We start from the raw sequence: 13099 nt of genomic DNA, 5'->3' as shown, positions 1-13099 counted from the left end.
AGCATCTTACTCAACTGACATAACTGAGATGTTGCAGAGTGCGACAAATCAGGAGAAACATTGGCCTCCAAGTCTGCTTTATATGTGAAAATGAGTCACCCACCCTGTCTAGGAAACAAAATCCCACTCTCTCGGGTGCTCCCAGGCAGCTTTCCAAACTGTGCAGGAAAATTCTGCAAGAGACGGGAGAAGAGACAAAATGCAGTGGTGAGCAAGGTACGGTTTGGGTATTTAATCACTATAGGAAATAAGTCTGATGAAAAGAGGAATAAAGTCAGCATTGTACTTGTTGTGGAAGTCGTATATCTCGGGCATGTTTCCAAAGAGGACGTCCTTCCTGTTCCTCAGCACAGGAGGCATGAGGATGAGCATGGCGGGGTTATCCATCTCAGCTCTGTAGCCCTGCAGGATGCAAAAGAGGCTCATCACTCAGTTGGTAAGGCCTTGGCTTTTTTATCTCCTCGAAGGCAGATAAAAAAGGGACGTAAACAGACTTCCAATACGATCTGCTTTGTTTTGAAGTGCAACATCCCTTTTATTTCCTTATTTTTGTCTCTAAACCCCTGTCTTTCAGTCCCTGGGCGTGTGGAGTTGTGGTCCAGCGGGGGATGGCTTGGGACAGCTCCCGTGGGGCCAGCCAGCACTGCTCTCTGTTCACCAAAGGCAAATTGCAGCCACTTTCTTCTCACTACAGCCTGACCGCAGGAGAGGTCCCAGAGGAACACTTGTCTGGGTTGGACACACCTGCTGCTATGACCGTGGGACACAGAAGGGACAACGTGTTTGTATGGGGTATGCAGTTACACACCACCTCACACGAGCCAGTGCATGAGGTGACTTGTTGCGAAGCAGAGATGGCTTGAGATCAAATACCAAAAATCAATGGGCTTTTTGCTCTTGTACAAGGCCTGCTGAGCACCAGGAGAGCCTGAGGCTCTCCTCGATGCCTCAGGATTTCTGTCCTCTGTGTCTCCACCTGCCTCTTGAAATCACAGCCTGCCAAGCAGGGAGGAGCTGGAAGGGACACCACTGCACTACAAATTGTTGGGTGGAACTAGGAAACAATGCAAAGCTCCCCTCAGTAAAATCACATCACTGCACCAGCGCAAAAATATTCACCAGGTGTGGTAAACATCCTAACTGTAGGGTAGGGAGAAGGCATGGCCTGAGCTCAGGACCGTCACTGCAAAGAAGACATCAAGCAGGCCATTACCCACAGCTCAAGCTGGCCATGCTAGTCACTAACGACTGCACAGAACTGAGGCCCTTTTAACATGAGTAGCAAAACTGTTTGCAAAAATGTATTCAGTATGTACAGCCTATCTTCTTTGGCTTTCCAAATTAATCTCCCACACTCCCTATGGGTGGAATCAGTATTCCTTATACTAAGCAGGCATTTTGTAGTTGATTAAGGATGCAGTAGAAGATAAGTATCTGGAAAATTAGTCATTTATATTTAACCACTGCAAGCAGGCTTTCCTCTTCAAAGGAAATACTATTTTCAGAAAACTTAAGTCTATCTGTCCATTTTTCTCTATCTAGACTTGATATGCACAGTAATAAATCTGCGTACCTGCCAACTGCTTTATCATACAGAGTGTGGTTTAACAGAAGAAACAATCAGTGCAGGGCAATTGCGTGTAACTACCTGCAGTCCAACAGATTTATAGCCTGCTTGTTCCTGGGTGAGAGAAATGCAAGGGGGGGAAGAGATATTTAACAGCCAACTTGTTTTGGCCATCAGCAAGAGTTATTTTGAAATAAAGCAGAAATGTCTAAAATGGCAGTACGAGAAATTATGATTTGGTTTTTAAAGAAATGTTCTTTATACATTCACAAACTTCATAGTATTGAGACAGAATCCTCCCAAGGATAAAACACAAGCTTATTTCTTTTGTCTCCAAAAGGTAAAAGAAATTAGGGAACAGTTAAAAATAACAGCTTTCTGTACGTTTTTCCAGGCACTGATAAAACTAATTACCAGTGCTTTTGTGTACAAACAGAAGGCTTCTCCCTCATTCTAGATGAAAAGCTCATCCTGGCACCAACTGTTCCTGCAGATGCCTCCAACAAAGAAAACCCAGGGAGAAAACTTGAAAATTTATGACTAGCCTGGGATCTGACAGTTTGGTAGAAACCTGCCTGATCACATTTTTGCTTAGTTTGATAGAGTGACAGGTACCCTTTTGTACAAGTCACCAGGGAACAGTAATGAGCAATCTGAAGAAGTCACTCACCGTTAAAACAGTGAACAGTTCCTCTACGTACACTCTCTCAGTTTCTATAAGCTCATTTATGACATGGCTAAAATAAAGAAAAAGTGTATTATTTTTATGTCTGTAAAAAAATCACAGGTAATCAGTGAGGTTCAACTAGCCCAAAACATGGTGTGATCTCATGAATAACCAACACAGGGATGATAAAACAGGCAAAAGTGCAAGAGATGACACCCAAGTCAGGTTGGAGGAACACATGGATGGGGCAAGGACTGGCCAGAAATAAACATCATTTTGAGTCATGTAAACAAAAGCTTACCCTTTTAGTATATCTAAGTTGTCATCACTGTCTGAAATGAAATACTGCAAGGAATTCCGTTTTTCCTGATAGTCATGCATTACTTCGATCTGGAAGAGAAATGGAATGTACTGGGAAGAGCTGCGTGGAGGTTACTGCAGAGGCAGGATGAGCCCAGCCCCTGATGTCAGCATGAGGATGAAATATGCTTCCTTTTAAGACATCCTTTGTGACACAAAACTTTAAAAGGGCATAGAGTATAATGAGTAGCCAAATATTCCCAGAAATTACTCTGCTACATAAAACCTGAAAATACTGGTAACATAATTCATTAGTGCAGAGAGCAGAGAACAGTTTCCACAGGGGAAATATCTGCAGATGGGGAGTTTTCCTAATAGGCATCACTTTTATGCAAAGAACACGTTCAGGGAATAACACAGAGGAAATTGATATCTATGACTTGGAAAAACAATCCAAGATAGATCTCAGGTGCTGGACTAATCCAAGTAAACCATACAGATATAAAAGGGGGGTTGTTTTGTTTGTTTTTAAGGGAACAAAAAAGAGCATCTTCAAATCCAAAGTCTAAGTACAACCAATTTTTAGAAGGGTTTCAGTTTTTCAGTGTATAAAACTCATTCAGATTTCATGAATAATTTTTACCTTGCGAGAACTTGGAGTTTTTCTTGATGTTTTCTTCCCAGGGAGAGAGAGATCAAATGAAAATTTCAAACTGGAATTAAAATCCACACCTTGGGTAGAAAAAAACATAATTATATAATGTACACCTGTAGTGAAGTAGATAGTTCAGACAGAAACTAGTAAGTCACAGAGAAAAATGGGATACATTTTAAGAATGAATAATTAGTTAGCTAATACTACAAGCAAACTGACAAAATAAGGGTATCTATCTCAAACAACAATACTAATGCCAAATAGCACAAGCAACACAGGTTGTTATAAAGAGCATAAAGGAAAAAGTAATCAGAAAAACCAAAATGTACATTAAGTGAATACTGTAATCAAAATCTAACGAAGTCTGTGAAGCCTGTTGCAAATGATAGAAAACAATAAAATCAAACAAACTACCAAAAGGAACATCACCTACCGGGATACTGTTTTAAAGTCCTTTTATAAACATAGGCCAAGATGCTCAGCTAGTATAAACTATTTCTCCACCTCAGAAGAATTTGTTGATATTGTCAGTAAATAATCACAAGTTATAATACTTTGGGTCACAGAGGTAAATTAGAAGCTTAAAAATAAAACGTCAATCTCCCAGTGAGTTATATGACATCTTGCAAATACTTCTTACTCCCAAATAGTCAATATGGCAATTCTTCACCAAAAGGGTCCTTTCCCCCCAACATGAATGGCAATAATGAATTTCTCCAGCATCACGCTGGCTCCAGCCTCAGTGACAGCTCCATGTGCCAGGCTGCAGTCCCAGTGGCTGCACCAAAAAGAAACACATTCTCATGTGCAATATTCATCTTACTTACAAAAAGAAAAAAAAGAGGCTACCAAAGTGAAAAAAAAAAAAAAAAAAAAAAAAAACAAAAACCAAAACCTGAACTAATGAACTATCTTTCCATTAGGGTGAAAAAAGGTATCACAGCACATATGAATGCAACAGCAGCTGTGTCTAGATTGAAGGTTTGAACAGTGCTGACACCAAGGAGCCACCTTTTGTGAAGCAGAAGATGTAGGGAGAAAAATGGATGCAGAGGAATGGAAACCCACGTGGAGAGCAGACGCCCCATCTAAAGATGGGGTTGCTGTAAGATAGAGTTACTACATATTATCACACCAACAAGGCCTTAGACCTCCACATGTAAACACGCCAGATGAGGAAAAAGAGAGATCTGGCTGCTGGAGAGCAGATCAGAGGCGTGCATGGGGTGTGACCCATCGCGGACGGGAAGACCCAAAAGAAGGGAGGACTTGCCAGTGGTCCTCCTGGGAGACTCCCATGGGGAGGAAGGGAGCACGGACAGGAGTCAGACAGGAGGTGGTCCCCGCTGCAGCCCGGTGTTCTGATGCAAGAGGGATGTTACTCCAGCACTCAGGCTCCACTACACCCTGCCGTACCGCTTCTCCACATCTCACTATGCTTTATGGCTCAGGACAGGATAAGTTTACTCTTTTTTCCCCCCAAAAAAGTGGTTTCAAAATTAGAACCACATTTATCAGACAGGCTTCAAATCCAGGGCAAAGATGAAAGAGGAAGTGTCTGTCCTCAGACAGAAAAAGAAGAGGAGGGAAACAAAAGAAAGAAAGAAAGAAAAAGAGGACAAAAGTAATGTGCTCAGAGATGGTTTGGTTTCAATCCATGCCATAAAACCCATCCATCTCAAAGCACTCCCGGCAGAGCCCAGCATGTGTCTTTGACACTGCACATCACGCCAGCAGGCCTGCAGCATTTTGATGTTTTGTATCAAACAGAGGCCTTATTAAAAAGCTCTCTTGGCATGATCTATCCAAAGAGGAGCCTTTTGTCTTTCCCTGCTTGCTGGCTATGCTCATTTCAACACACTTGATCATCTCTTTCAGGAAGAGGATTAATGGAGGATACCTGTGCTTTGCAGGCAACTGAGTGCCTTTGCTAGAAAAACGTGCATCCCATACAGCCATGAAATAAGTCCAGCTGATTGATGATGGTCTCACAACATCCCACAGATGTGGCCACCCATTTAACCCTACTCCTTAAGTCAATAATTCCTCCTTAACGCTTTCCTGTTTCTAGAAAGCTGGAAAAGTTACATCAGGTAAAATGGGCAATGCTCTAGTTTAAAGACTCAGAGCTTTTTTCCTGATTGAGGAGTGGGGTTCAGAGGACAGTGTGGTCTCGTGAAGGTGGCATCAGCCTGGGAAGAGGAAATTTGGGATTTATTTGCTGCACTGGCCTGCATCTTGAGTAGCTTAATTCCCACATAACTTATCATATCCCTGGTTTAAAATACATGGACATTACTTTGGAATACTTTTTAATTCTGATACATACAGGGCTGCCAAGGATGAAAGTTTTAATGTTATCATTTAAAGCTAACATTGTGTCACATCCCATTACCAAAATCAGGGCGGAACGTTCAGTGACCTCAGTTCAACCAGAATTTATACCCTTACAGGCATTAATTATTCCACAATTGGGATTTAAGGCAGACATCCTCAAGAAATCAAAGGGAGTTAAGCATCCAGCTCATTTCTGTTCATGAGACTTCAGTTCCTCATTTCTCCAAGCTCCTCTGCAAACATCACTCTAACTTTGTCAGTTCCAGCTCAAGACAGCCACAGAGAATATGTAGGCTAATAGATTTATAAACCTTGCCCTTTTTCCCTGTAATACTAATTCACCAGTTTTCAGCCCAGTAGGATGCTTGTAAAGCAGAACTGAAAGTATGCACTCTTTACAGCATTCTTTTTTCACTGAGCAGGAAGTGAAAATAAATACCAAGCAACCAGCCCCATTCTTCACACAGGTATGGGGAGCTAGACACAAATTTGGAAAGATAATAAATCATCTCATATACATTTAGCATTATATAACAACTCTGTATCAGCCAGCAAGGTTTAGTTGGTTTCTCAAAACTGCCCGTAGCCTGACTCCCCCTGTCTCAAAGCAGAATTATCTGAAAATACCATAAGCTTAAAATATTTTACCATGCTTAGGAGAGAATAATGGTGATTTTGATCTCGGTGGATTTTCTGGCCGAGGGGCTACTAATTGAACAGGCCGCACGTGTTTATCCAACAGCTTCTTGAAGCAAGATTGCCGATTCTCAAACATGCTTCGAACGTTTTCAAGCTTGACCTGCACTGACTGTATCTGGCACTGTAGAGAGTGAAAAAGATTTCCATGATCGAGTAACTACCATTATTTTGCACTTTGACCTGAAACAGAGGACTATAAAGCTGACAACACTGCAACACAGTCCGATCTTGCTTTTTACCTGTGTAACAAGGAACTGGAGGGGTTGCTTACCTTCAATTCAGATGTTAAGACTGACTCAAAATCGTAGTGTAGGGCTTGGGGATCATAGTTTAAGTAGGCTGAAGAGTTTTCAAGAAACTTTTCTATGTCCTGGAGAGCTTTCTGAGCGCCTTCTTTAGACTGGCACTTGTCCATCTGCTGATTGGCAAGCAGGTAGGCACCTTCGTCACAACACTGCAGAGCCTGGTAACAGCATGGGGCAAACACAGGGAGCGAGACCGTCAGTGGCACCCCTACTAAATCAAGGTTCCCATGAGGAATATCGTTTACTGGATCTGTACTTTCAACATGGAGCTAATTAGTACTCTAAAGACCTCAGCAGCTATTGCATTTTGATTAGAAAATAGAAAGGCCACATTTTTTCTGGAGGGTGACTGCAGTCCTCAACATACCCATCCAAGTTGTGCTCCTAGTTGTGCCTGGATAAAACCAGAGGTCTAACTGACACAGCAGCACTATTCAGTGCATAGCTGAACAAATGATAAGCAGATCTTTATTTATCCAACTCAGAAAGCTGAAGGGGGCACTACAGAGTTTAAAAGGAGACAGGCAGGTTTCTTGAGATAAATGCTTGGCTCAGCACAGACCTGAACTGCGAGGAATGATCAAAGTAATTGCATTCATGTTTTTAAAAAAATAGGGATTTTAAATTGCAGTTTAAAGGTCGACATTTAACATGCACAAGTAATAGCTGAACACCAGGCTGGGGTCCAGCTGGCACTCACACACTGTGGTGAGCACAGGTGTGAGAAGATGCTGCAGCCAAGAACAAGAGAGGATCTCCAGTGCTGTGAACGGAAAGGGAGACCATGGAGAGCAGGACCACGGTGTGCTCCAGCAGAGCCCATGGGCTAGACCACTAGCACCAACCAGGACTGCAAGTAGCCCAGGAGAGGATACTACCCTGCAGCTGAGAGGTTGCTGAGGAACCATCCGTCCCCACAGATCAGTGCAATGTTGAAGTGGAGCACACAGAGAGAAAAAACAAGTTCCCTAGTCCCCTGAAACAGTGAAAGGGAACAGGGTCAAACTTCATTTCTTCTCTTAATGGCCTCAAGCATATTAAAGCCATGTGCCTTCTGGCCTAATTAGCGTGAATTTCCCTAAATGAATATTTGATGCTGATTAAGATATCAAAGAACGTTGGAGCCACATGACTCCACTTCCATGCTAGCACACAGCAGCTGTGCCTATCTACCAATCTGTCACCTTATTTTACAGTCAGCTATGTTCATTCTTAATAAATCGCTAAGAAAAAAGGGCTGGAGTTTATCTGAAAGTGTTACCTCTATTGCACTGGGTATGAAAACCTCGAAAGTCAATTAATACATGGAGGCAGCACGGCAGCATGACCAACTGCAGCAGCTGAACTTTGGTGTTCTGAATTGCCCTCTGGAGATGCTCACCTCTTTCTGCTGACTATTCACAGTACCAGCAGATATCTGTTTGCTAATTTAACCAGCTAAGCGAGGGGTGAAGCACTCTTCCAGCCTCTGGGGAACACTTTCCAACCACGAACTGCTGAAGCAAAGCTGCAAATTTCAGACGCTTCCAGCTAAGAAGTAGAGAGGCTAACCCCATGGAGAAGCTAACTATCTACTTCTCAACACACTGTGTCTCTGAACTCTACCTGCTGAAGGCGGGTATGAAGATCCAAGGTCTTTTGCAGTCGCATCTGCTTCCTTTTGATCTCATCAGACAAGACATCAGAATGGTGCCGCAGCTCGTTGCATTGCTGGCAGATTAAGTTGAGTGCGTAGTGATGATTTGCTGCTAGCTGGTGTCCATGCAGTATCACCACCTGAGCCTTCCCTATCAGATCCTTCAGTGAAAGGAAGAAAATAGCCTGCACATTTACTGAAATAATGACAAAATATCTACATGTAACAGCATGCCCTTTCTTGTCTTACCAGATTTCAGGTACACACGGAGATGACTGCCATTAGGAGTAGCCAGAATGGGTGGCTTACGCAGGATAAAATGGCACCTATCATCTGGGAAAAAAACTTTTGCTATCCAAAAAAGAGGATGAAGAAGAAAACAGTGTTTTACCAAACTAGCAATGCTGTGAATGGCTGCTGGCAATGTACTGCTGTTGTCTCCAGGAACTGCACTCTAAAAAAAATGCAGCTGATGTCCAGTTTAGGCACACTGTGCTCATAAGCATGAAAGGGAATTTGAGCAGTTAAGGTTTATGGTTAAAACAAACCAGGCCCTTCACAGCAAAGCTTGATGCAAAGACCATGCTCACTTGTCTGCACATCTCGGTCAGTGTAATGGTTACATCTTCTCCAGGGTTGGCTTTCTGCTGGGACTGCTTTCCTGGTGCACCCCGTCTGCTTGGCTTTTGGTTCCTCTTCCCTCTCTCCACAAACATTTCTTCCAAATGGCCAAAAAGCTTTAGATCTTTCCCCTAGGACTCTTATTTTCAAAGAAGCCTCTGGGGGTTTTGTCCAGATCCCTCAGGATTTCTCCACTGGCCCTGGCCCACTTGCCAAGCACACCCCTTTACAGAAATCACATCCTCAGTTGGGCTTCCATGAATCATCTCCCTTCACTCTGCATTCCACTACATCTCTTAGTCTTCATCCATATGTTATGTTCAAATCACAGACACGTCAAGATAGCAACTTTTTTGCCTCTCCATGTGCCTGGTAACAAGTTGCTGCCTATTAGCACTGCTAAATCACTTAACATATAAATAATTCTTCTTCCAGCTCATTAACTCCCACGCCTCCCCTATGTTCAGAAATTTATCTGTTCTGGATTTTCACGGTGGCTCAGCAATTTATTTTAACTATGATAATTAAATATCCTGTTCCTGGCTTTCAGAGTGATCACAGCATTGCTGCACAGAGCAAAGACATAAAATCAATCCTTTTGTGCAGCCACTTACCAACGAATTACACCAGAATCAGGTAAATTCAGAAAGCACCTCCTACCACAAATACAGAATGTGCCTCTTGTGTTTCATTAGTGCCTCTTTCTGTGGAAGATTCTCTCACCTGAGCCATACCATCGAAATGACCCAGGTCCTTGAGCCTCTGTTTTACTTGGGGGACACTGTCACCAGTGTCGGGCACCTCTGCTTGCTGACCCATTAAAAATTCAATGGCATTCTTGACCTAGACACAAAGAAGAAGGCTGCTGCAAAAGGATACAAAGCATAGGCAGAAAATCATTCTCTGACCAAAATTAATCACACTTTAGCTAAGACTGCTAAATCCGATAATAAAACTAGTGTCCAAGAACTAATTTCTAAATTCAAAGATGCTTCTATCAGCAAAATTTATGCAACTGCAGGGCAGCGATACCTAAATTAGCTCTGAATGAGGAAGCACAGTGGTCTCCCCAAGCTAGCCAGCCCTGTCAGAGTCAGGAACAGCAGCATAAATTAAACACTCTCAAAATAAAAAGCATAAAATCTTCTCTCCTCTCCAATCCTTTTCGTCTCCAACTCCTCCTTCTGCCCATAGAAGTGCAGCTGATCATACCTCTTGAAAACTTTGCTCAAACTTCCACAGTTGTAAATATTGCTCCATTTTTAACTGATGTTTTTCCCAGAAGCCATCAAAAGCAGTCTCCATCTCATGAAGCTGGCCAAGTAACCTGGAGCACAGAAAAAGGACAGGGTTGGAACAACTTGCAAATAGAGGACAAGCAGAGACAGACAAGCCCTAGAGATCACCTATTCAGGTCTTTTGGATCCAAGCTCTCAGGAGAAGTCAACGGATGTGCATATATGACTTGTGAAGATCTCAGAATTTTAATAAAATCATCACTGCAGATGACAGCACCTGTGTGAAGCAGTTGTTGCTGTCCCCATTTACCTGAATGATGGCTGGGAGCCTGCCAGGGGAGAACCCTGCATCCGCTCCACAGCCTCATTGTATCAGTGGGAGAAAAAATCAGAGCAGGTCAAAGTCGTTTGACTCAAGTCACCCAGCAATTCAATGGGTCTAGAGCAAAACACTGGTATCTTTGTCTTTACCTGTTTGATACATGACCTAAACAACATATCTATGCTTAAATAACCTGAATGTTTCCACTCACAAATCAGACAAATTAGGAACATAGTGCACTCACCGATTCACAGTCTCCCAGTCCCCAGGCCTCTCGTGGTGCTGATCCTGACTGCATTCCTCAGAGTCAGGCTCTTCAAAACTGCTCAAAAGCAAGTTTCCCTCTTTTGTGACTGCTGTGATATCTTCCTGTATAATGCAAAACATTTCTGATTCAAGCTACTTTTTGTCAGGTAAGGATAAGTCATTCTGTATTTCTCCTGCCTTAGTTTCCCTGTATGAAATGAAGCACTAGTATCCATCAGACCAAAGGACTCCCAGCAGATGTTTTAGCCCCCTTAATGTGGGGTCAGCCCCTGGAGCTGGAGGAGGTTGAACCAAGGACTCGTCGCCAGGCTGGCACACATGAAAACATCAGGCCACAAAACGATTCAAGAGGCGGAAGGACACACTACCACAGGTCTCTCCTGGTGAGCAGGTGGGCTTGTATTAGATACCTATCTACAGGTTCATGTATTTCATGTATTCAAGCAAGTATTTCTCCAGCTTGGAGGCTGTGCTTCTCCATCAAGGTCGTCACAGGAGGTTGTAGGAAGAGCATTCCACAGCGGGACAAAGCTGGGACTGAGACTGTGTGGCACCATTTACTTAAAGCCTCTATGTATAGAGGCAAGTCAGCACTTTCAACGTAACCTCCACTTAGGGAAGTGGAGTGTTGGGCTCAGCCCCAAAGCAAACAGGTGCATTTAGACAATTATTTTCAGGAAAAAAAAAAGAGATAAAACACAGACGTGAGAAGGAAGGAGAAAATAGATGTGGCTGATGAACCAAGTCGGAAGGAGCCCTGAAGGAGAGACCTGTGCATGGCTCCATTGGAGAGCCAGCTCCTGGAGGAGTAAAACTCCATCCTAGGAGGTGGCCAGATTTCTATTGCAAGAGAAACAACAACAAAATCACTTTAGGGAGAAGATTCAGAAAGCACAGACTTGCTTAAATGTCTGTCTACCCCAGATAGCTCACAGTAACCTAAACATAACAGCATCGTCAGGGCAGCAGCCCAGGAGCAGGAGGACACAGCCACAAGAGCTTCTCCTCTCCCACACACAGTGTCTGCTGCCAGTTTGCATCCTTAGCACTAAAACATCACGGGAGATGACCACAAGGCAAAAACCTCTGTCTCCTTTTGATACTACTACATCCAGGAGACTCAAAAGGGAAGAGGAATTATGCAGCATGCTTTAGATTGCAGGTGGCTGTTATTTCATCCTCTTACATCTCACTCTCCAGAGCCCTGCATTCCCTTTTTGATTCAGAGCCTTTCATTATACGTACGACAAATTAGCCTGACTGTCAAACAGGTGTTAACTTGATTTTTTCCCATTCAGTATATCAAAGAGGTTAAATTCTTAGTTACTCTGTCATTTTTTCATTGTGTTTGCAACCAGCTTCTGTTCGGTATCACAGCTACATAAATTATTCTGATCAACTCATTATCTGAATTCAGGAATCAGCTGTACCAATCTTGGGGTTGTCATGAGAGAGACAAGGATCCCATGTCTTGCTGTCACCACAATCTGTGCACAGTTTCTCATCTGCTTTCATCTTTCATGGTCTTAGAAGGAACAAAAGAAAAAAGCCAACGGACTTCATTTCAGTCAAAAGCCAGTGAGTGGGTTTGATATTTGAAATTAATAGACGAGGCATTAAAAGCAACAGATGCCTTGTACTGAGTACTGCTGTGCTTTATATGCAAATGAAAACACTTGATATGTTTTATTACTCCACAGAGGAAAGTGTGTATTACTGACTGGTTTATATACAGGACCACATTGTGTAGTCGGTATTTGCCCCCTGCACTTTGGCTATAGTCCTAAGCATGAAGTTTAAGTCAGTAAGTCATACTGCAATATATGTAGCCGTCGTTTTATACTACAGCTCTCTTCATTTACAAAAAAGAAATAAAGAACTATTGGCAGTATCTACAATGATACATTCTATACATACGCACATACATTTATGCCTACACACAGAACACTTTGGATGTCATATTGCATATTTCTTACAGGCAGCCTTATGGGAACTCACTGTCACGTGAATGACAAATGGCTATAAATGAAAATAGATACACTTCTTTGAATTATGTAAATGAATCCTGTCATAAGGCAAAGGAGCTCATTCTTCAACTGCACAGCATGGCTATTAACACAGGAATCGTTTCTGAAGCGAGGGTTTGGGGACAGGCCTGTGCTGTCCCCAGAAAGATACAGGAGCAATAAAGACAACAGCTCGATATAGCAGCAACTGGCTGCACTAAAGCTTCCACTAACTCCTAGAACAATATTAACCACAATCATAAATAGCTGAAAAAAAAGCTTAAAATATTAAAGACACAAATGCTGTTTAAGATGAAACATGAAGGCTCACATGAAGACAGGGATCATGAGTGCTCTGTACCATGTGCTTGCACAAAATCTGCACCTTGGATGCTCTTCAGCACACTTCCCTGAAGTCCCCCCAGGGAAGCTGCATCAGGCAGAGGGACCTGGGGACAAACCACCCCTCCAGACCTGCT

The 13099-nt window shown here is 42.8% G+C and overlaps 1 protein-coding gene across 1 annotated transcript in view; it reads right to left on the bottom strand.

Annotated features, from left to right (window-relative positions):
• The window catches only part of MCF2 (MCF.2 cell line derived transforming sequence), a 60408-nt gene that overhangs the window by 17580 nt on the left and 29729 nt on the right, over positions 1–13099 (bottom strand). The window contains exons 8-18 of the mRNA XM_074882672.1: positions 10592–10716; positions 10000–10114; positions 9511–9630; positions 8136–8327; positions 6497–6688; positions 6175–6346; positions 3178–3266; positions 2536–2624; positions 2238–2304; positions 287–402; positions 104–173 (exon numbers count right to left, since the gene is read on the bottom strand). Coding sequence (XP_074738773.1) covers positions 104–173; positions 287–402; positions 2238–2304; positions 2536–2624; positions 3178–3266; positions 6175–6346; positions 6497–6688; positions 8136–8327; positions 9511–9630; positions 10000–10114; positions 10592–10716 — 1347 coding nt within the window. The remainder of the gene's footprint in view (positions 1–103; positions 174–286; positions 403–2237; positions 2305–2535; positions 2625–3177; positions 3267–6174; positions 6347–6496; positions 6689–8135; positions 8328–9510; positions 9631–9999; positions 10115–10591; positions 10717–13099) is intronic.

This window comes from Strix uralensis, chromosome 13 (assembly GCF_047716275.1).
Source record: "Strix uralensis isolate ZFMK-TIS-50842 chromosome 13, bStrUra1, whole genome shotgun sequence".
In the NCBI taxonomy this organism is placed as follows: Eukaryota; Metazoa; Chordata; class Aves; order Strigiformes; family Strigidae; genus Strix; species Strix uralensis.
Note: the sequence above shows the minus strand (reverse complement) of the source record. Positions and strands in the feature narration are given on the sequence as shown.